The sequence below is a fragment of the Lampetra fluviatilis genome, chromosome 10 (assembly GCF_964198595.1).
Source record: "Lampetra fluviatilis chromosome 10, kcLamFluv1.1, whole genome shotgun sequence".
NCBI classification, from domain to species: Eukaryota; Metazoa; Chordata; class Hyperoartia; order Petromyzontiformes; family Petromyzontidae; genus Lampetra; species Lampetra fluviatilis.
The window spans coordinates 5,856,017-5,881,285 of NC_136284.1; the positions used below are offsets into that span (position 1 = coordinate 5,856,017).

Genomic DNA, 25,269 nt, shown 5'->3' on the forward strand with positions numbered 1-25,269 from the left:
CAGTGCAGGCTGGCAAAGGGTAGGGAGTGCCCAGCACCGGTAAAGATATCACCCTCCACTTATATTACCTATGGCCTGGATTCAAACCGGTTTGTGGGTTCATAGCGCAGTGTGAGAACCACTGTACCAACACCACCACTCTCCTGCCAAGCTCTTCATTATTTATCATGGGTTACTTAGAATCGACTGCATTGCACGCAAACTAAAGAACACCGTAGTGTAACTGACGTGACTTCTCTCCGGCGTTTTCCCCATAACTCCCAGTGGGACAGAGACTTCTTCTTCACGCTTCAACAAAGGAGTGTTTGAAGAAAAAAAAGACGTTACCATTTATACGGCACCACTCGACCATGGAGCGACCGTCAGGAATCCTGTGTGTGATGCTGCTCATGTGTGACGGCATCTATGCGGGAATAGGTAAGCGAGCCTTCTCACCCTCATTTGTCTTGTGTGGATGTTTACATTAACCTTGAAATTCACGAGTCGGAAAATGTATTGTTTGTGTTTTGTCCCCAACCATTCCGTCATTCTACAAATAAGAGACAACGTGCTTAACGACTTTGCAATATTATAAGTTAGTATATGATTTTAAATGTAAGGACTGCATTGTATATATTTGCACATTTAAATTAGTTTGTATTTTAATGTACGTAATAGACGCTTTTAATTTGCATTTAACTTGTAAGGGAGAAATTCAACTTTTTACGGGTCCGGTTATTTAGAGTGCAAACATTCCACCATGATGCGCCTTGAGATATGTTCGTACAATGCGTACATATGGAACAATTCTGCATTACTGGTTAGACTCATATGACAGGTAAAAAAATTGTTGAATTCCTCGTTTAGCGCATTTGACATAAGGTAATGTTTGACATAAGCAACGTGTGATGTTTCCTCCTTGAAACAAGTGGCAGGGAACAGGGGTCACGGTCAAGGCAGTGTTGTTGTTTTTACAGTGTTTATTTTTTTTAACACAAATTCAATGGCCGCAATGCCTCTTAAAAATGTATGCACTGTTATGATTATCGCAAACGAAACATATTTTTTCACAATGACAGCAAAATAATTCTCACGGAAATACAACAAAGTAGAGTAAATAAATAAATTCGATTCCTCTGCGTGTGAAGTCTCTTCTTCTCAACTGCCAGTGTTTGTAAACCTAATCGGCAGACTTTAACGACGTAAATAATTCACGATAAAAAATAGTTTGGGCTAGATCGCATAAATGTGTCGTAACCCACCTCCACCCGACACAGCCAATTACTAAGGTTTTGCCACGTGACAAAAACGTGCCAATTTGTGACTACTGCAGCACACCGATGTGTTTGTGAGCATTTACAACACAACGGTGGGCTTGATAATTGGCTGTGTCGGGTGGACATGGGTTTACGACACATTTACATGATCTTACCAAAAAAACGTTATCATGAATAATAGTGGTCGCAAAAACCTACGTATTATATGTAAATAAATTATAATTGGGTGTCTCAGATGTTATACTTAAGAGGTCAACACCGTTTATTTTAATTTAGTTGTCTTGCATTTTTTTAAAAACATTCACCGATTGTTTCCTGAAATGTACTTCAACAAAATGAAAGCTTTGCATTCAAAAGCTAGAATCCATCTTTTTCCAGTATCATGTTGAGGTCAGGTCTTGAGTGTCCCGTGAAATATAACGGGTACGTCTACTAAAAGTATGAACACTTACAATGCCATGGTTCTTTTTGCCAGTGTTGAGTCACAGAGGTGCAACGAGTGCCACGTTCGTGGAGGGCTTGTCGCCGGTGCGCGTGTTCAAAGGAGAAGTCACAGTTCTTGACCAGCGCGGGACAATGGCATACATACAGGCGAGTGCGAGCTGCACAACACGTTGCTTGTGCCACGCAACACATTGCTTGTGCCACGCAACACGTTGCTTGTGCCACGCAACACGTTGCTTGTGACACGCAACACATTGCTTGTGCCACGCAACACGTTGCTTGTGACACGCAACACGTTGCTTGCGCCACGCAACACGTTGCTCGTGCCACGCAACACATTGCTCGTGCCACGCAACACATTGCTTGTGCCACGCAACACGTTGCTTGCGCCACGCAACACGTTGCTCGTGCCACGCAACACATTGCTTGTGCCACGCAACACGTTGCTTGTGACACGCAACACGTTGCTTGCGCCACGCAACACGTTGCTCGTGCCACGCAACACATTGCTTGTGCCACGCAACACGTTGCTTGCGCCACGCAACACGTTGCTCGTGCCACGCAACACATTGCTTGTGCCACGCAACACATTGCTTGTGCCACGCAACACGTTGCTTGTGCCACGCAACACGTTGCTTGTGACACGCAACACATTGCTTGTGCCACGCAACACGTTGCTTGTGACACGCAACACGTTGCTTGCGCCACGCAACACGTTGCTCGTGCCACGCAACACATTGCTTGTGACACGCAACACGTTGCTTGCGCCACGCAACACGTTGCTCGTGCCACGCAACACGTTGCTCGCGCCACGCAACACGTTGCTCGTGCCACGCAACACGTTGCTCGTGCCACGCAACACGTTGCTCGTGCCACGCAACACGTTGCTCGCGACACGCAACACGTTGCTCGTGCCACGCAACACGTTGCTCGCGCCACGCAACACGTTGCTCGTGCCACGCAACACGTTGCTCGTGCCACGCAACACGTTGCTCGTGCCACGCAACACGTTGCTCGTGCCACGCAACACGTTGCTCGTGCCACGCAACACGTTGCTCGTGCCACGCAACACGTTGCTCGTGCCACGCAACACGTTGCTCGTGCCACGCAACACGTTGCTCGTGCCACGCAACACGTTGCTCGTGCCACGCAACACGTTGCTCGTGCCACGCAACACGTTGCTCGTGCCACGCAACACGTTGCTCGTGCCACGCAACACGTTGCTCGTGCCACGCAACACGTTGCTCGCGACACGCAACACGTTGCTCGTGCCACGCAACACGTTGCTCGTGCCACGCAACACGTTGCTCGTGCCACGCAACACGTTGCTCGTGCCACGCAACACGTTGCTCGTGCCACGCAACACGTTGCTCGCGACACGCAACACGTTGCTCGTGCCACGCAACACGTTGCTCGTGCCACGCAACACGTTGCTCGTGCCACGCAACACGTTGCTCGTGCCACGCAACACGTTGCTCGTGCCACGCAACACGTTGCTCGCGACACGCAACACGTTGCTCGCGCCACGCAACACGTTGCTCGCGCCACGCAACACGTTGCTCGCGACACGCAACACGTTGCTCGTGCCACGCAACACGTTGCTCGTGCCACGCAACACGTTGCTCGCGACACGCAACACGTTGCTCGCGCCACGCAACACGTTGCTCGTGCCACGCAACACGTTGCTCGTGCCACGCAACACGTTGCTCGCGACACGCAACACGTTGCTCGTGCCACGCAACACGTTGCTCGTGCCACGCAACACGTTGCTCGCGACACGCAACACGTTGCTCGTGCCACGCAACACGTTGCTCGTGCCACGCAACACGTTGCTCGTGCCACGCAACACGTTGCTCGTGCCACGCAACACGTTGCTCGTGCCACGCAACACGTTGCTCGCGACACGCAACACGTTGCTCGTGCCACGCAACACGTTGCTCGTGCCACGCAACACGTTGCTCGTGCCACGCAACACGTTGCTCGTGCCACGCAACACGTTGCTCGTGCCACGCAACACGTTGCTCGCGACACGCAACACGTTGCTCGCGCCACGCAACACGTTGCTCGCGCCACGCAACACGTTGCTCGCGACACGCAACACGTTGCTCGTGCCACGCAACACGTTGCTCGTGCCACGCAACACGTTGCTCGCGACACGCAACACGTTGCTCGCGCCACGCAACACGTTGCTCGCGCCACGCAACACGTTGCTCGTGACACGCAACACGTTGCTCGTGCCACGCAACACGTTGCTCGCGACACGCAACACGTTGCTCGCGCCACGCAACACGTTGCTCGTGACACGCAACACGTTGCTCGTGCCACGCAACACGTTGCTCGTGCCACGCAACACGTTGCTCGTGCCACGCAACACGTTGCTCGTGCCACGCAACACGTTGCTCGTGCCACGCAACACGTTGCTCGTGACACGCAACACGTTGCTCGTGCCACGCAACACGTTGCTCGCGACACGCAACACGTTGCTCGCGCCACGCAACACGTTGCTCGTGACACGCAACACGTTGCTCGTGCCACGCAACACGTTGCTCGTGCCACGCAACACGTTGCTCGTGCCACGCAACACATTGCTTGTGCCACGCAACACATTGCTTGTGCCACGCAAACGGCTACATGGGGGGGGGGAAATACACAAGCGGAAATAAAACTGGCCACGTTTCCAATCGGCAATAAAATAATGAGTCAAGCAACTGCAGGGTCGCGCAGTGACGGGACACACAATGACGGGTCATGGCTTGACGGATCACATGGTCAGGAACTGCACAATGGAGGACAGTACATTTTTGGCTTTACGAGGTCATGGCATTTTTAAAATACCATTATGTGCCTTGTCAACTCGGAAAAAAATACATTTGAGATTACGAAAATAACAAGCAAAACCATCGGAAAAATCGACATTCAACATAATGTGAGGGGAGCAAAACAATGGCTGGAAAATGGGAAATGAAAGTATGAAAATGTAACGTTAAAAACAAACGGAATCTGGTTCATCAGTAGCAACAGCAATGAATGCTTCTAAGGGGGAAAGCTGTGAGGCTTCTGTATCATGACTCCCCCGAGAGCGACAATTAAACGAGTTCATAACAGATGAAGGGCGCCTGCTATGAGACTGAGTAAGATGAGACAATATTGTGCGGCATTTGTTTACCCGAGCCGTCTGGCAACTTGGCTTTAATTTGGGCTCTTGGGTTTACTATTAACTCAGCCTTGTTGGGAATTATTTCAGACTGCGTAATATGGTGCCATTGGATACTGCTGAATCAAGTTACTACTGGGCTGCTTTCCAACAGAGTGCCAGGCTTGTAGTTGAATTTAATACATATATATTACATTAATGACAATACTGTGGCCTCTCTTTAACGTGAGAGAGATATTTATTATATTCGTAGCTTTCTGCAAACACCCAATGGCGAAAGTTATAGGCTTACATATAGGCACATCCTATGCATTAAGAGTATTCAGATATCAAATTGAAAAAAAGACTCCCAACCTACCCCCCCCCCCCCCAGTCTTAATAAAGTTATTCCGACCACCAAATATATTGCAAATAAAATTTAGCAAACATCATCTGCCTGAGTAACCATGCCCAAGTAACAAATAAATCGTTAGTATTAGTGAATGAAGGTCTCTATTAGCCACATGGTCAGGGCTTAATTTCTCACTCAACATTTTCCGGAATGTTGCAACCACAGAAGTAGTGATTATCAACATAAGACACTCCCACTAAAGTACAACGTTTGCCTATCCATAATAATATGATATTGGCAATATGGATGTGGCATGTGTCAAAATAATCTGCGGATTAATATGCTGGACTTTTCCAGCTGAAATTAAGCACTGCATAACGTCACCTCCACGCATGCACATTTCTTGAGCAGCGAAATTTCCAGTGAGACTTCAACACAAAGAGACGCAGAGACGTAAAAACCAGGCCCAAACCATCTCTCTTTCTCGGTCAGGCCTCCATATTGAATGCAGTGGACGGGCAGGCAGAAGTCCTCTCCACGGGCCAGGACGGCGGCCCCGGCGTCCCCTGGGTGCAGTCGTCCGAGGGCACGCTGACCCTGCTGGAGCTGAACGGAGCCCACGCTTACCAGAGGGCCCTGGCTGCGCTGACATACGCTAACCTCAAGCACAACCCGGACCCTCGGCCACGCCACGTCCACGTCATCGCCGTGCGGACAGGTCAGGAGACGGCGCGGGTACAAATGGCTGGGTGGCGTAGGGGGCCCCTGCCGTGTCAGCGGACCGGTGCTGCACTGCTGAGATCCAGAGTTCGAATCCAGGTTTCGCCCACTTGCGATTAAATTGGTATTCCCAAGTGTAGCGAATGATGGCCTTAGCCTGGTCGCCAATGACCAAGTGAGATATAACATCGTACCGAATTTCACTTTTCACTTACTTGGGCATATTTAATCTCTGAAAAATAAAAATGTGAGTTTGATTGATATTCTATGAACAACCTTGGCATGGTATCTAAATGGAGTGCTGCTCATGGGGGTAAAGAGCCCTATTGAAGAGACTGCACAGATAGGTGTGTAACTTCATCATCTTTTGAAACCGTTCTTCCATACAGGCTGGTGCACTCTTTGCTAGGCGAGTTCCAAACAGAAATGTCTTTATGTCATTATTTGATGCCGACTGTAAAACAGACATATAATTGGGATAAAAACATTAAAAGGAGCGTGCAGCCCCAGCGTAATTCGTGACCCATGAAAAAAAAAACAGCACATGCTGGATAGACGGAAAATTGGATCAAATCAATCCGTGAATGATCACCCTCATTAGGCCCCTCGGAGTGTTTACCGTTCGAAGTACAATGTTGCCACAACACGCGAAACTCACCTCAGCACGTTCCCTCCGGGTGCAGGCGGTCGCGTTAGCGCTGCCCTCAATACCACGGTTCTCATCCGGCTCACGAACCGCTCGCCGTTCTTCAACCACGGACCGCTGCACACGCTCTACACAGTGGAGAACGCCAACAAGTGGAGCCAAGTCCCGCACACCGTTCTTGGACTCTTTGGTAAACACAATGTTAGCTTAGCGTGCATGTGGGTGGGTAGTTTGGGAAATTAGGCAGCCTCACAGTCAACGTTTCAAAATCATTTAAATAATACATGTGAGGTGTCATTTATTTTTAAGGTGTTTTAATCTATAGTTTGAGAAAGGATGACTTGTTTGTGGATTAAATCACTGGTATGACGTATTAGAGCGAATGCAGTCACCAATCTAGTGTGGATGGAAAAGTTAGTGTCTGAGTACGTCCGACATCATGGCTTTGTATGAAAGAGCATTTCTCCCTTATGAAGAAAGGTGGACAATTACTTTTTTATTTGAATCACAGTCCTAATTGGTAAATAATACGCACAAGTAAAAAGCCACTTCATGGTTATTATACTATGAATACTTATATCTTAAAGTCTGAAATGTAAGTTTAAGGTAGTTAAGGAAGTATTTTATTCAATGTAAATGTTTTGGTCAAAACTATTTCAATTATTTTATGTAAAAAGGGAGATTGTTACACCAGATTATGTATACCCTTCATTTGCAGCATGGGAAGGTGCTAACAGAACGCATTGCTTTCTTGTTTAACAACTCCCAAGTAAACAATGTTAAATGTAAGACAAATTGTGATGTAATCATTTTCTCTGTCTCATGTCACCTTCATGCCTGAGGGTAGGTGAGGGTAGGGCCCATGATAGGTCCTCTCCATAATTATTATTTTTATAATTCTGATAATAAAAAACTGAAATAAAGGATATTTGATACCAATGTTAATCTGCCAAAAAATGCTCTTTTTACGATCGGAAGTGTGCATATATGTACTGTATATAGCCCAACATCGCATATCCAACTCTGAGGTATAGGCTGATATGTGAAAAAATCAGATATGTAAATATCTATAGAATTTTACAGTTACACCATAATGCAAAAAAATAGTATTGGATAAAATAAAACGCAAAATGCTGTAAATATGGGGAAACTTTTCACTGTCCTATAGAAGTTAGTAAACGATGGTACGGGAGATTATGAACACCATACTGTATGTGAAAAGGCTGGTTTTCTGAGAATCAATATAAAATTTACAAGTTACACCATAACGCACAAATAACGCACCGGGTGTGGGCGGTTAATTGGTCAGGGTGGACACGTGACAGTCGGATGTGGGGCATCAATTGCATGGCTTTCATTAACAAGCCTTCCAATGTGTTTACAGGTAGCTTAATTAACGACACGGACACCGGGGACCAGCTGGGCATCGCCATTGTGGGGGCCGACAACAGCCACGGACAATGGGAGTATCTCACATGGCCCGGCTCCTGGAAAGGTACGCAAAGCAGCTCAGCTTCGAGGTTATTATTACAAGAAAATTCTTATTTTGTGTGTTTATGTAACACTAAGTTATTTATCCAGGAAAGCCCACAGTGAGTCATAGGAAGCTTTTTAAGAAAGGTTTTGCATTGGGTTTCTATTTTAAGATGTTTTCAGCCAAATAATGAGATTATACAAGTGGTACAAGTATGAGGAAACCGGAGCGCCCTGAAAAAGCCCACGCATGCGAAGAGGCAACACTCTATTCCCGTACAAATGGAAACAGACGGCGATTAGTCCACTTGCTGTACTGTCTTCTCCTGGTGAGCCAGGGTATGGCACTTAGACGGCCACGGGACGGGAAGTTTACATTTGTGTGATTCGCCAACCCTCCATGTGTAGTACCTTTGTAATTGTATTGTATGAATGCTGTGCATCCACTGACCTGACCACGGGTCCCCACAGCCATGTCGGAGGGGAGCTCCGGTCCGGATAGGCGACTCCACCGGAGTTCAACGCTGCTCCGCCGCTCTGTGGCGCTAAGAGCCACCTGGGGGAACTTCCTGCGTTTCCTGCCCGCGCCACACTTCAATGGCAATTCCACAGTCAGCGTCGTCGCGTGGGACAGCACCGGTACGCATGCTCGCTTACCGGACCCAATTCACAAAACAGAATGACACGTTTTAGATTCTCCAGTGTGCATAGCCCACAGGTCGGTCAGATTGCTATGTTGTTTTAATTCATTTGTGATTGGCTTACAATGGACAGGCAGAATTTTTTTTATAAAATGGGAGATTTAAATTTTATGCAAAACTTGATTGAAGGCTTTATTTGCAATAGAGTGATTCCTCATACCAATACACTTATTTCGAAATGTACTTAGCACGAAAATATAGAGCAATGAAATGTCTCTTGTTCGATTGGTGCAACTTGTTTCAATGACACCCATCCAAGCTAAAACGATAGTTGTTTACTTATTAATTTCCCCTTGAGACAGACACGTTAATGATACCTTTAAAATTATGGTCCTGAGGTCCACTGCTTCTGAACAATACTATGCGCAGTTAATAAACTGAGATTACTATATTCTATTTTTCGATTTAAAGCTTTCGTGACTGCAGGGATTCATCTTCTTGGTTCTTTCGGTAAAGTCACGTAGAATTGAAATAATAAAATAATAAAAATAAAACATAATAAAATAATTCTCACGACGTTTCGGCCACAACGCAAGTAGCCGTTCTAGTAATAAGCAATTATGAAGTGCTTCGTCAATGCACTTCTGGGTGCGACCTTCCTCACGCTGTCGGTCATGAAGTTACTTGACGATAGTTCACCACGCTGGTAAGTGCTAGTTTGTGAAGTGAGAGGAGGCTCAGAAATTAATGTAGACATCACTCGCCACTGATGTTACCAGTTGCCAGGAAATTAACCTGGGTCATTGGGTTTGCAATGCAGTGTGGTAACGACCGCTTCACCCAAATGCGGTATTTAAATCTATTTTATTTAGGACTGCTTTTTGTGTTTAGTTTTTTTGTCCTTCCCCCGTACCTCCGATTGGCACAGTTGGCTCCGTACGGTGCGAAAGAAGAAGTTGAACATATGTAATACAACTGTACATTAACGGCTTGTTTATTGCAGGACACACTGCCTCAGTCCCAGATGGAGGGATGGTGAACGCCACATTTGTGGATGACTCTTGCCCATTCAGGTGCCAACCAGAAACTAGCACTCTTACCACTCACACGTGCAATGTTTACTGTAGCATTTAGATTATATCTGATTGCTTTGAGCCACAGCAGAGTTGTGTAAATAGTGTAAAATACATTATTGATATTTTATATTCATATGTGTGCTGTAAATCATAGTCATGACAATAGCGAATGGAAATGAGTTTGAGGAAACGATGTAATAAGATAATAAACAAGTATGCAAAGTTTGGCCAAATATAAGTAAAACAAACATCATCTAAAACGAGTTCATTCAAGAAAATGTTATATATTTTAAAAAAGATTGAGACAGTAGTTGTATATTCATATTCTTTGGGTCTTTCGGTAAAGGCACGTAGATAGACCAAATAATACAAATAATAACAATAACACGACGTTTCGATTGCAACACAAGCAATTGTTATCAGGTGAAAATTATAGCGGGAGAGCTGCTTAGAATATCTTTTTCACTTGATGACGATTGCTAGTGTTGTATACATAATAAAATGTACTTCAAAGCTCCACAAAAGCAGAAAGTGCTGGCCACAGACTCGCTTTCACCAACCAGACTCAGCAGTAACACCTTGTTACCGTCAGGTTGAGACACAGCTTGCTGCAATGTTCCCTGCTGAAACCAGTTGGGAAGAGCTGGTCTGAGGCTGGCATTTTCTGCTTCTGTGGTGGCCCAAAGCGGGCTTTATCAAATGGAGATATCTGTGGGAGGAACGCAATATTGAAAAACACATCGAAATAGGGCACTTACTGAAGGCGGGCGGGGATCAAATGTATTACATTCAAGAGGGTGAACAAGAGCACTCGGGAACAGTGGCGTAACTAGGGTTGGTGTCACCCAGTGCGTAACTCATGGTGTCACCCCCAATGGACCTCCGCCCGTACCAGACCATATAGAATCCTTATAAATATATTTTGAACTAATGTTACTCGTAAATCGTAATTCCCGATTATCACTTAATGTAATGGCAATAGTAGTGGCATAAACAACTAGCAAAATTCTAATTACACCTTTAAATTACAATATTTCCTTTAATTACTACTTCATTTGAGAATAGGTTTTCCCCTTTTTTCTGGCAACAACATTTTGGTACTGGCAAATGAGGTCCCATGATGTAGCTACTACTTCATTCTCAAAACAGTTATTGATATAGGTTCACAAATACTAATTACCACAATATTGTAGCTAAAACACCAGAAAACTTGACAAAATCAGCGACTATAAAAACACCAGCAGCGACGAAAACAAAGCGCGTGCTTGTAGCGCGTGCAGACGAAACTACGTGATTCGAAGCGTCATTGTAATTGGGTAACAATGACAGCTCTGACCGGAGAGCATTAGGTTACAAAAGTAAATAAACATAGAGTTTTAGCCATGTAGGTATATTTATACACTACATGTAAGCTGGGCTTACGAAAAATTGTGTTGTTATAACTAACTACTGGGATATTTTTTATTTAAAAAATGCTGCTGAAACACTGCACAAAAAAATGTTATAGACAGTCATTTTGGTGTCACCCCCTCTGATGGTGTCACCCGGTGCGGTCCGCACCCCCCGCACCCCCCTCGTGACGCCACAGCTCGGGAACACTTTTGGAACACTGACCTTGATCATATAAAAAACGAGGCATTCATATGGCAGTGCATATCACCTCCTATAACATATAACTTGGAAACGTAGACACTGAAAAATAAAATGGAACAGATGCTGAAAATGGAACAAAGAAGCATCTGGAGGTACATGTTAAGAATTACACTGAGAGACAGAATGAGTAACACATGGATCAGATAACAAATGCACATGAGAGATATTGTATTGCTCTCTGTCATGTATGTATGTTGAACCTCTTTTGCATGGTACATCGCCAACCGCGCTAATCGGAGGTGCGGGAAAAGTACAACAAACTAAACTTAAAGTGGACTTGGGTAGGAGACATCTCTAGGACGGATGATCGCCGGTGGTCGAGACTGATAACGGAGTCTTAGCCATAGGAAAGGTATACGCTGAAAGGACCACCACTGTGGAGATGGAGTGATGGGATCAGCTCATCCGCAGAAGCGAGGTAGATTGTGATATCACGAGACTGTGAGCGTCGGCGAATTGCGGAAGCCTTCATCCAGTAGTAAAATAGACTTTGGCTGATTATGAAATAAAAATCATTTCAATGGTTTACTATTGTTGTAAACAATGCTTAATAAAACACCAATTAGTAGTTTTCCATTCTACAATCATACAACACATATTCAAATACTCAACATGTGTTTATATATCATGTAGCAAAAAGGAAAAATCAGTGTGTGGTGAGAAATAAAAAACAAGGCAATATTTTCAGCCGATCTGATTTCACCTTTAAAACAAAAACAACCAGCTGGCAGAAACCGAAATGCGTTCCAGCTTGCGTTAGCCGTTGTGAATTGAGCACTAGCAAAAAGCAGTGGAGGCAGGCAGAATCCCATACACACAGCTGCAGCCAGTACTGCATAGATACAGAACCAGATAGGGCTTGTCCCACACGAACCCTGCCATGGTATGTGAACAGGTCTGCTATCCTGTATGTGGGAGAGTCCCTACATTGCCAAAGTGAAGCCAACCGTGGCTCCTTAAAATGGGGAGGGGGGATGGGGGGACAGCATCCTTATCACAAACCCTTGAACGCTGGCTGCCTTGGTGTACACACTGAAATCACAAGTCCAATCTGACCTGTCCATCTGTGTGTCCATTTCTCTGTCCCGTGTATATCCAACAGCCGCGAGATGCTCACCATCACCATGGTGGTACTCTCGGTCAACGACGCCCCATGGGTGTCCCCCGAGCCGCTGTGGTTGAGCACAGTGGCGGAGGACTCCCTGGCACCCCCAGGGGACCCCATCACACTGTTACTCGACATTTGCCGAGACCCCGATGTCACTGAGCCTGCGCAGGCTCTCGGCGTCGCTGTCACAGGTGAATGACCGCACACGTCCTGAACCTCCTGGCCATGTGTGTGGCCTAGACGGCTCGTTAATTGTGGCTGTACCATGACACGGCCCAGTGCTAGAGGTAGTCTCGAACTCAAACTTCCCAGAATGTACACTTTTTGAGGTAGCTGACCTGGGAAATCTGCATTAAAAGTCCCAGTTAATGTCAATTGCATAAACATACTCCACTCAAGACAATGCATTTACATGCACTTAACCTCTATTCCGGTATTGCAAGATATTTTTCCTCCTACGATATTTCCTGGTATGTAATTTGTACCTCAAATATTGCAACCCAATCTAGAGGGAATCAGCGGTGACATTGATTCAGGCCACCCCGACTGCTTGCTATGATGATAAACCCAGGGCAACGATAAATCCCGCTCCTCAGATTCAGAAATAACCATGGGTGACCAAGAGTCCACAAGATTCATCTACAAAAAGGAATGCACCTTGCACACATAGACAAGCATTAACAAAACAGTGTCCAAGCAACTTAAACAAAACAAAGAGTGTCATATGAGATATGTGAGACATGGGAAAAGTATGCTAAGAAACATGGAGAGCTGCATGCTTTGAAATACTCTGTGAGACGGAAAGAGGAACCATGCTTTAGAGAGCTTAACTCGGTTAGATATATCATATTGACTGTTAAGAAAAGAAAATGGGTTTTGGCAGAACATGTTGACTCGAACAGATGATGACTACTGATGGAGTGGTGGTCAAATAATATAGCACGCCCAAGATGACTTCCACTGCGGAGGTGCTGTGAAGAAATCAGATCATGTGCAGGAGTTCGATGTATTGTTGCATTGCATGACCACAATCGATGGTGAGAGCTTGAAGAAGCCTTCAACCTGCAATAGATCATGGCCTGATGATGGTTTATGTTAGATTTTTGTATGTATACATAACAATAATAAACATTGATTTATACAGAAAAGCTTCACTAATTCTCAAGATTATTTTCAGGAGGGTCCTGCTTTGAGATGTTTGGCCAACTGCATTCATAATTGGCAACTGGAAGGAAACCATGGCACCCAGAAAAAAAATGCATGCATACGGGGATGTGCAAATGAAAAAATTAATAGCTCTACTGCCACCTCTTAACCACACTGCAGCTCAAGCCTACAAAACTGGGATTCCATCTGTACAAAGTCTCCAAGTATTCCACCCAAAAATTTGCACATAATGATCTTATGATTATTATCATCACCCTGATCGATCCTTCGACGAGCATACTCCAATCCTACTGAACACAAACTGTGTCCTCCAGATGTGGAGAACACCAACGGCCAATGGGAGTACAGTGCGGATGGTGGGGGGACGTGGCTAGCGCTGGAGTCATCGCTGGCGCTCATGGACGCGATGCTTCTGGGCGAGGAATGGTCCAATGAACTCTACCGCCTGCGCTTCGTGCCGCGCCTGCACTACACCGGCAGGGCCTCGCTCAGGTTCAAGGCCTGGGACTTCACAGATGGCCGCAAGGCCGGCACCCGTGGGGTAAGAACGTCTCTAATTTCACTCGCTTCATTCATAATACTCTACCGTATACCATAACAATAATATGAATCGGAATTTACAACCACTTTGTCAATCCACTTCTGGATGAAGGCTTCCACATGCCGTGTTGTCTACGGGGGGGCTTTTTCACGAAATGTCACCATGCTGGTCAGTGCAAGTTTGTAAAGGGTGGGGGGGGTGACCAGGACCAGTTTTGACCACTCGGCACTGGTGTTTGCCATGGCCAAAACATTTTATTCAAGTCACCTGGGTTCTTCGTGCAGTTGCACTAATCGATCCACCACTGGTCTACCCCCCCCCCCAGGGCATATAAGAATGTAACAATAAAAGTATTCTAATAGTAATCCTAAGCTAGAATCCAGTTGGCTGGATTCCAGTTTTCTTTGAAACAATCTACAGTTATGCTATCATAATATATCTATGACTTTTTTAATACGAGTGAGGTGAGCATCACCGAATACATAGCAACATTTGCGCATTTCAACAATTAAGCTGCAATCCTCTCCACAAACCCCATGCGTGACGCAGGTGAACGTGAAGCTGTACACCCCATTTGGAGCCTACAGCCAGTGGGAGGGCACGGTGCTCATTCAAGTGACCCCAGTGAACCACTCGCCGAGCCTGGACACCGCGGCGCTGTCCCTGGGCCACACGGAAGAAGGATCCACAGGAGGGGAAGGCACGCGCATCCGCGATTCCATCTGGGGCCACTGGTCCGACCCGGACCCTAAGGATGACCGCGGAGTGGCAGTCGTTTCCGTCGACAACTCTCATGGTCGCTGGCAGTTCTCCTGCGACGCCGGTGATCGCGATGAGCCACGGCAGTGGACGGAGATCGGTGGCACGTCTGTTGAGAACGCCGTCCTCCTGCTCGTTTCCTGCGCTGTGCGTTTTGTGCCGAAGCCTCTCTTCAACACAGAGCTGGATCTGAGCGGGGATCGGAGGCCACACGCCGACAGGCCCTCACTGGGCATGCTGGCGTGGGATAACACGGGCCGCAGCGCAGGCATGAGTGGCCAGAGCGGCGTCAACATCTCCTACTTCAACGAGAGCAACAACACGGAGTTCGGAAAGGTCGTTGTTTCGGCATACGCAACAGTGAAATCTGTCAACGATCGGCCCGTGATTAAATCTTCCAAGCCAATCAAGTCTGTCAACTTTTATGTAGCTCACGGCCCTTCTCCAGTGTTTTTCAACGATCTTTTACTTTATGATTTGGACAGCAAATATATGATGTCTGTCAGGGCAAAAGTAAGATACGCACCGGCAACAAGCCCAGCTGAGTGGGACTGTCGATCAGACGGCCAGCACAGCCATGAAACACTGAGTGTGAAGAAGACCATCCCTCCTGCCTTCTCTGTCAATGTTCTTTCTTTGTGCCCATACAGCATAGAGATAGTGGCCAGGGTGGAGGCCAATGGCAGGAAAGCCAGTGCCTCCGAGTACACACAAATTCTCACGAACCTACAGTACAACAACACATCGCCACGGCCAAGCCTTGCCCAAAGGTACATCAGTTTGCAGGCATGGGATGGGGAAGACTGGAGTGACACGCTAGAAATAGGTCTCCAGATAAAATGGCTCCCAACCCAGATGTTGCTTCTGAATGACCTCATATTGAACAAAAAGGTGTCAGTCATGCCAGTCATGAACGTTACTCTATTAGAAGGCTCTGAAGTGTTGTTTGCTATTGTACACGAGCTCGCCACACAGATGCCAAACCTGCAGCCTCAGCACATTCAGATCCTTCCAGATGGACTCAATATAACAAGGGTAAAGTACGACATCTATTCTGGAATAATCTCCATCCAAGGGGTATCAGGTCAGCATGGGGTGGAGAAAATGCACTATGCGGTGGACAGGGATGGCAATGGAGGATACATATACGGAATATTAGTCATCAGTGTTCTGCAGGTGAATTACTCACCAGTGTGTGAAAGTGCCACTTACGAAGTATTAGAAAACAGCCTGCAAGTCATAGACATGCAAAAGTATTTCAGTGACAGGGATCACGCGGCAAATGAGCTCACGTTTAGTCTGGTTATCAGCGGTGGGATAATTCAACAGGAAAACCTTACATTGCCTTCCGGAAGTCACGTTTCGAGCAATGGGGGAGCGTCACTGGTGTTCAGCCCCGCCAAGGGCTACGTGGGCCCAGAGCTCATTCAGTTTATGGTCTGTGATCCTTGCGCCGATCAGGCTTTGTACACTAAGTCGGAGCTCCCAGCGCCGTGTGAACGAGAGGCAAACCAAGTCAGAGTTCATCGCATGTCTGGCCTCCAGGCTAGTGGCACCAGACCGGGGTGTGGGATGGGCACACTCACAATACTGGTGTTGAACGTCAACAACCCTCCAGTAATTCGGCCCCTGTCGGCAATTGTGCTCACACATCAGAGCACCACCTTTCAGCTGTTCAGCTGGCTCTTTTACAACCAGCCTGAGGGTCACCTTTCCACACCAGGAATGGTGCTGTACGACCCCGATGATGCCCAGGCTCAATTTGTTTTAGGTCTCGGTCTGAACCCGAGCGATTACGGCTTAAGCAGCACGACAGACCTTGACGTTACCTCCCTGATGCTCACAGAGACTCCGCAGTTGGGAGTTGTAAAGTTGGAAGATGAGGAGGAGCGTCCCCTTTTGAAGTACACAGCATCAGCAGGTAGTGCAGGATACGACTTGTTCACTTTCAGAGTCTGCGATAGGACGTCGGCAGAAAAAAAGCGCGCCTGTGCCAAGGGCAGTGTCTCCATTCAGGTCACCAACCCCGGCCCCAGTATTGTGAGTTTCACAGCGATTCCCGCACTAACCAAATCTAGCGAAAACGCCGCTCTGCACTCTGATTCAAAGATCTCAAACGGAGACATGATGGTTGTAGAATTTGACATGGACACCAACTTACCGCCTCTGCAAAAAAGAGGAAAACTTGTTTCCAAACAAGACATAGATAAAATGTTTAATCTGTCAACCTGCTGGGACCCTGCTTTGTCAGACTATGTTGGCACATGGCTGTCACCAAAGCAGTTTGTGATCGTCGTGCTCAATGTAACTACTTCAGAGTTCAACAGCAATCGGATAGACCAGTGCTTGGTTACAGTTAGAGGGGACGTGGGGCAATGCGGAGGATTTGTGAATGATGATCCTTTGCCAGCATCTGGGTGGTCTCCATATTGTCTGACAACAACGTCTATGTCCTCTGCTCACACCGTCTCCCGGTCCCCACCTTTACAGGGCTCCTGGGGTTTAACCATCCCCAAAGTCACAGGTGTTGTTGTGCAAAATGACCACGTGCCACTCTCGCTGATCGTGTCTGGAGGTCGGAGTTACTTAGGGAAGTTCTCCATGATCACAATCGCATTGCAACCGCCCCTCTCCGAGTCGCAGTTACTGGAGTTCTGCAATGCAAACCTGGGTGACATTGTTGACAAAGATGCAATCCTTCAAGCTGGCTTTGTTGTCAGAAAACTGCAATGCTTGAATAGACATGAAGATGTGACTGTGGGGTCCTCAAATATACACATGGATTCGAATTCTGTGCTGAAGAGCACAAAGGCCTCGGGTGGTTTGAAGACATTTAAAGAGATATCAGATTATTTCGAGAACTATCAAAGCAACGTGACATCCATGCCAGTGTCAACAGACTTAACGTTGTTCATTGACTCATCTAACGGATATAATGTAGAATATTCACAGTCCTATAATTTATTTAAACGCATTATACGCAATGACTTTTTAATCAACATAGTTTCAAAAGACACAAGCGTTCATGTAACAGAGTTTGTCAAATATAACGAACTACACGCCAACAATCCAATTGAACTCTATTTTGCGCATTTTAGTGATGCAACTCCAAAGGTAACAAAAATTGACGTGAATGATGCTCCAATTCCAGTTCATGACTTTTTCAGTAGAGGCGACATCATAACGATTGAGTTTGACAGGGATACTGATACGCCACTCGTGTCTACTCGAAAGGAGCTCGATAAAGTGATCAATTTCAGCACCGTCATCGGGAAGGACTACATTGGCCAATGGCTCAACAAGAAGGTGTTGCAGATCAAGATCAAAGACAGCATCGATCAGCCACATGGGCCCGTTGACGTAGTCATGAGCTTCAGACGAAGCACTCAGAGCCACTTGCGAGATCCTCCTGCCGTTTCGAAGCAGCTGCTAAACTGCGTCGGGGTGAACGTGTGCGGGAGCCATTCCGGGGCGTCTGTCGGCGTGTGCGAAGAACGGCAGCTGTCCTGCAGAGCCGAGGGCACGTTCAACATCGCTCAAGCTGCGGGCGCGGCCAGGGCCACCTCCACCCACTGGTGGTCGTACGCCGTTCTGACGCTGGTACTGGGACTGCTGCTCAACACGCTTGTAGTTTTGTGGATTTTCTGCTGCAAGCGCAAATCAAAAAAGGACCCGCCGAGGGAGAGGGCAAACGACGAGCGCAAGGCAACGTCTGTGCAGCGGGCGTCTCCCGCGGATCGGGGCACATCTCCCGTACAAGTTCAGAGGACGAGGGACTCGACTAGGCAACAAATCGGACAGTTGGGAAGTACCTCCCCCGAATCCTCACGACTGCTCCGAGAATGTGTATTTGTTGACCTCTCGGCAGATGACCCAGCCAATATCCACAGAACTCTACTCAAGCCGCACACTAAAATGCTGCTTGAGAATGACAAACTGTAATAAGTGGCATATGCTGGCATATTACCACTTCATAATCATTAGTGAGATGCCCTTTAGGTGATTGTGCTATTTTATAATGGAAGTTTTTTCTCTCCAAATACTGTACTGTATGTAAAAAATGTAAGCATGTGGTGTATGTTTTGATGCCGCTGTTATTTTGAATGGCGTTACATAAATACATCTTATAGTATTTTTATAACTTAAAAGTATGCATTTGTTCTTGCCATATTAGGTTACTTATTTTCTGGGTGGTTTTCACACATCCACAAGTTATTGTTTTGAAAGCGATGTTATAATTTATTCTTGCAGCTGCTGTTGGAATCATGTACATACCTGTATATTCTCAACAACCTTGGTTGAAAGGACTTACTATTTGTACCATATTGTATCATAGTAATTGCATGATTTAGATTTACTATTTTATAAGGACAGTTAGTTACATTTAATATTTTTGAAGGTTAATTGCGTGTTTTTTTAAAGAATGGTAAATAAAGTTTTGCAGTAAACCCACTTAGTACTTTTTGCTGTTATTTCTGTCACCCACAATTTTCACATTCTCCTATCAGCCATGATCTATCAACTGCTTCATAACTGCCTCCCAAAAGCCGTCACCATTTCTCAAGGTCTTACAATTGAAGAGGAGTCGGAGAATGGTTAAAGCACTTCTTTATTGCACCAACGCACAACAACACTCGTTCCAATACCAACCCCAAACACACGTCCCACAGCCCCTTTTAACCCCTCCATCTCCGCCCTCGCTCCCAATACACATTCACGGCGGGCACGCCTGGCCCGGGTAACGTCACTGCCATTTGACCCCTGACCCCCGTCCCGCGCATGGCCGCGCGTGTGATTGGTGCGTGTTGTCGTGAGAGCGGAGATGTCATGTCTGCATGGTGCGTGTGCATGAGGGTGGCTCGCAGGTCCCTTACACAATGTAACAATCCATCTAGCTTTCACACATTCGCTGATTTCATCGCAATCGTTGCTTCCTGGGTATGCTTCCTTCTTTGGCCGCCACTCCCCTTAGACTTTTTCTAACGGTCAATACCCTATGTCTAATTTGCATATTTTGTGGAACTCATGTTCTTTATCTCAGTGTAATTGACATATGCACACACACCAATGTTCACTCAAAAATCACATCAGTTTACCTTCATAGTCCGTTCAAGCAAGTGCTATGAAACATCACACACACAAGCGAACTGCTGAACACAAGGCAACACAACATTTGGCAAAGGGCTCAGATACCAAACTGATGGCCTGTGAAGGGCACACATGTACTGCTTGCAATGCACTTACAGTTTAGGCTCATGGCACCTTATAACTGATTTCTCACATCAAGCACGCCATCTTCCACATCGTGTTCAAGCCGCATTAATTCCACGGCCTGTAAAATATGAATGTTTCACAATAGTACTGGTGTAGTGACACAACGCTGACTGTTGTACAGCAGCTGCAACTGCAGGTGGACACTTAGCGCACACGCCGTTGAGCGTATACACGGTGTGTGTGCCGGCAGGGCGGAGGAACTGGGGCAAGGGTCACGGTATACCTCGTGGGGAGGCCCCTGGAACCCTCTGGTGGGTTCGAGAAGGGAGGTGCGGCTAGGGCGGAGCCAAGCCGTGCCGAATAAAAGCAGCAGAGAGCGAGAGCTCTGGGCTGCAGGATCTGGGAGTGGACTCGTCTCGTCGTCGATGTCGCTTTCACCTGATCATTTAGCGGCCGGACAGTAGTTGGCTGTCTCGGTCGACGGCGTCGGTGCAACGCAGGCAGGGTCGTGTCTAGGCCGGGTCGTACGGCAGCGTGGTCGTGAGAGAGGGGGCCGGAGTTGGCGTGAACACAATAAAAGTGAAGGATGGTGCTTCCTGCGACTACCTCGTCTCCGACTGAGTGTGTGCGCAATGCACGCCACCCGCACACACACACAAGCCTCGAGTAGAAGGAAGAAGAGACCTACGACACTACACTGGTAATACTGTGTACACATATAGCCCTTTTGTTAATCCACTGCTGAAATAAGGCCTTCCCATGCCTGTGTGGATCGTAAGTTATAGTGATCATACGTCACCATGCCTGCAAGTGCAGGTTAAAGGCAGGGAGCATACATAGATGTGGAAGCAAAGGTGTACAATATAATTATTGTTTTCTGCACTGACTCCTCCTGCCTACCAGGTAGCTGCGACAGCCCAATCACAACATACTGTATCTGTGCATGATGGTCAAACTCTCAAAGCACTATCCAGGCTCACCTCTGCTTGGATTCCAAGATATGACGACATTAGGCAAAATCCGATTTGGGCTCAATAACTTAATAGCAACACTGGCCTGAGAAATGTAAATTTAAAAAATGCATAAATTCAACTAAGTTAGAAAGGGAGCAGCCTCGAAAAGATATACGTAACATGGTATCTGGTAAGTTATGTAAAATGGCAAGCCTTGAAGACATTTAAAGTATATACGTGATTAGGCGCAGTGGTGCTATGGTTAGTGCGTTGCACAATGAACCGGGCCACAGCTAACATCAGTGACGAGTCATATCTGTTCCTGACTTCCTGCCGTCACCATCTCGCAGGAGCCAGTGTGGTTAAAGTACGAACCCGAATAACCTATATGGTCATGGGGGGGGGGTTGCTTTGATTCACAGAGGGATGCTGTTATGATTCACCAGATTATTAAATCTGGCTAGATTACAAAGGAAAAACCTGTGAAAAATATACAAAAAAGAGCAGGCTATATAAAATTCGTTTCTCTAAAGATGTAATGTAAAAGTAGCTAAGTTCATTGCAACAGGATCTAAAAGTAACAATCGTTGCTTCTCACTCTATAAACACATATTCAATGTATGTGATGCTGGTGTGTGTAGATCTGATGCGGAATTGAAGAGATGTGCAAATTTCACAATTTTGCCAAGTAAATCCGGTCTTTTAGTCATAGCAGTGTGCAGTACCGGTAATTATATTTTTACTGCCCTTTGACTTGGCTCTAGTTACTCAGGATATTTATTATTTTGTATCAAAATATGTATTTATCCTGGAGGAATCCGATGAGGGTCGAGTAGGGGCGGGTCAGAACGTTACAACAATACTAAAACATTATCGGATTGTACAGCATAGAAAGGTAAAAACATCACTTACAAACATACAAGCAAAACTAAATAATATATATTTTTTAATCCTATGAGGCAGAGCCCACTGAGGTATTAACTTATTTTCCAGAAGTGACCTGGCCACAAATGATAGTCCAACAAAGTGGCTCTCATATGGAAATTCATAGCAGCAGAATAATCTCAATGCATGTGTATCTCCACATAAGAAACGCTACTTTTTACACATTCAATCAGGCGCACACATTTCATTGAGTGCATGCATCATATCGTATATGACTCGCCACAACCGTATGGCCATGTAGGGAACAATTCTTCTTACCAAGGGCTCGAACAAAACTTCCGAATACTTTTTTGGCAACATTTAGCCCTACTGAGTATGTGTTTCATGCATCTCACTGGGGTTTTTCTAATATCCTGCGGGAATTAAGTACACTATACAAAAAATACATGTTCTGTTTGCTAACACTGGTTGAGACTAGGCCCGAAAGAAGGCTATCTCTGGTGTGGACCAATCAGTTTCAAAGACAATGCATATATTACCAAAGCATGTTTTTGTTTGCATGTTCACTGCAAGTACGTGTGGTTAATGGAGACATGATTCCTTGCAAAAGGTTTCTGTTTGGTCAGTTTAACACGTAGGCTTTCGCGACCAATATTGTTCATAATCAACGATTTTTGGGTTTAGATCGCGTTATTTATAAATGTGTCGTAACCCTCCACCACCCGACACGGCCAATCAGTAAAAAAGTGTCACGTTGACAAAAGACAAATAGTTCACTGCTTTAGCCCACCGGTGTGTTGAAGCGTGAAACCACAACATTTACAATTTGAGTACGACGTTTCGCTGGTAATTGCATCCAGCATCATCGGGCAATTCGCCAGAATGCACCCGTGGTGTTTGAAGATCTTAGCACCTGCTGTTTTCAGTGGCGGCTTGTAACATTTCCACTAGATGGGGCTATTGTGAGTGACATCTGAAAATATGGTGTTCTAATTCAGAAAAATCTCGTCATGTTATTGGCCTTCCCGCAGAAGTGATGTAACTGTCTTATCTACCAACGGCAGGCATTTATACAACACGTTCCTTCGGAGTGGGCAGATAGGAACTTGGTTGGACAGCGCATTCGTGCACGACCGACAAATATGCACGACAGACAGACAAATAATCCCTGGTGGGCAGTGTGGAACCTGTTGTTCCTACCTGTATAACTAGCCTTTAGCCCGTACAAGGACGGGTGCATTTCAGTAAATCTGAAACTTGCAAGCGAAAAGCATACCGCGACGTGATATTCATTGCATCAATTCGTGTGCAATTTGTAAGGCCGCGGTGACACAGACCTATTTCATTTAAAGGTTATAATCCCTTGTTCATTATGACGTCCGTTTTACTTCAATGTCTCAACAGCGCTACGGAGATCGCATGACGTGAGTGTTCTGCCTTTGTAGTGAGGGTTGTAAGTTGACGCCGAGGAGGAGGGAGGAGGCGCCTTGCCCCCCCCCCATGTGGAGTGACGTCACCCGCTAATTATTATGAAGGGGGGGGTGTCCATTTGGAAGACGTCACCTCTAATAAGGGGGGCTGTTCGATGTGGAGTGACATCACCTGTTCATGATTATTAATGAGGGGGGCTGGTCAACGTGGAGTGACGTCACGTGCGGGACACAGACATTCTTGGCTCATTATAGTAGTAAATACTAAACAAAACAACAAAGCACTCAAATGCTGTCTCCATGACCCTCAAGTCGACACAACACAACCCCTTTGACACTGCCAAAAGAACAATTAAAGATCATCTGACACGACTCAACAAATTAAATAAGGCAACAAAGAAACCGTATACTGTACAATAACAGCCACATATCGTCGTACACCCACCTACACAACAGCTTTGATCTTTATTCACTTGTGACATTAATACAATGTACACAGGCCTACTATTGACTTCACTTTTCATTAGAGCGTGTTTCATTGTGGTCAGTTTGTCTCACTGTCATCTGTGGCAACTGTAACATCACTTTACACTGACTATATTGTTGAATTGAAAGCTAGTTCCTAAACTGACATTAGTCTACACATTTGATTTTGGGTTTAAGCCACATAAAGTGCAATGTAACAACTATTTCAGATTTTAAGGCCACATGAGTGCTATGAGGGTACATCTTTAAACATATTTCAATCAACCCACTACATTTCCATGAAATAATTAACATAGCTTACTGTATATCATATCCCCAAAATAGGCCACTCACAATAACAGGTTCCCTTTCCTCTCCATTGGCCTATTTGTCCAATAATTTGGCACGTCAATCCTTCTGAGAAGCAACTTTGCTGTTGTTTCCTCCTAGAGCGTGTCGGCTGTGACCTGCTATATTTGCACAGTGCAACCTAATGTTGTGACATCGTCTCATTACAGTCATGGGCGCATTTTTCACTGCTCTGAAATGGGTCTCAAACGGCGTGGCTACAATGCTCGAAGCTAATCGCAACGAATGAAGGAGGATATCTCTCACTCAGACGCATTCAGTCGCACCCGAGACCTCCCCGAGACCTCCCCGAGGCACAAATCAGGCTGCGGTGTTGCAGCCGTTTCTAATACGAACTTAAAATGTCATCTTCTCATCTCCAGCGACTTGGTGGGGCGGCGCCCCAACGCCCCTAGTGGATGAATCGTGCCTTGCTGTTTTATTGTAACAAAACAGCTTTAAAACCCATTCTTTTACCCCCTCTAGTGCCTGATCAGTGCGGCCAAGATGCTAGCGGTGATGAATAACGGAAGCGGCCCATTTCAAAACCGCGGGCCCTGTAGATGCAGCATCAGTAAAACATTCATATTCTAAAAATTTTCCCGGGTGACATGGTCACAGGACAATACAAGGCGTGCATTTATAACTTACTAGCGGGAAGTACCCGGCGTTGCCCGGGCGAAAAAGACACACACACATCGACTTACACACACACACAGACACCGACCCACACACACAAACACATCGACTTCCACACGCAGACATATGAACTCAAACACACACACATCGACTCACACACACAAATACATAGACTCACACACATATCAAACTACACACACACACACATGGACTTACACACTCACATATCGACTAACACACACATATCGACTAACACACACACAGACTCACACACACAGACATCGACTCACACACACATATCGACACACATACATCGACTTGCACACACACACAGCGACTCACACACACACATTGACTTACACACAC

General features: G+C 46.2%; 1 protein-coding gene across 1 annotated transcript; it reads left to right on the top strand.

Annotated features, from left to right (window-relative positions):
* Positions 1 to 4,723: 4,723 nt before the first annotated feature.
* Positions 4,724 to 19,410, top strand: LOC144934368 (uncharacterized). Its single transcript, XM_078860052.1, has 9 exons — positions 4,724 to 4,748; positions 5,613 to 5,903; positions 6,589 to 6,741; positions 7,936 to 8,046; positions 8,496 to 8,663; positions 9,669 to 9,738; positions 12,497 to 12,693; positions 13,984 to 14,210; positions 14,760 to 19,410. Exons 1-9 carry the CDS (start codon positions 4,724 to 4,726, stop codon positions 18,909 to 18,911), a joined length of 5,394 nt encoding a protein of 1,797 aa, XP_078716178.1. The 3' UTR covers positions 18,912 to 19,410.
* The last annotated feature ends 5,859 nt before the right edge of the window (positions 19,411 to 25,269 follow it).

What these genes read in the sequence shown, in the direction of transcription:
- LOC144934368 (XM_078860052.1), top strand. Translation starts at nt 4,724, where the DNA reads ATGAATGCTTCTAAGGGGGAAAGCT. An exon ending in TGCTTCTAAGGGGGAAAGCT is followed by an intron (nt 4,749 to 5,612) that starts GTGAGGCTTCTG and finishes ATTTCCAGTGAG; the next exon opens with ACTTCAACACAAAGAGACGC. An exon ending in CGTCATCGCCGTGCGGACAG is followed by an intron (nt 5,904 to 6,588) that starts GTCAGGAGACGG and finishes CTCCGGGTGCAG; the next exon opens with GCGGTCGCGTTAGCGCTGCC.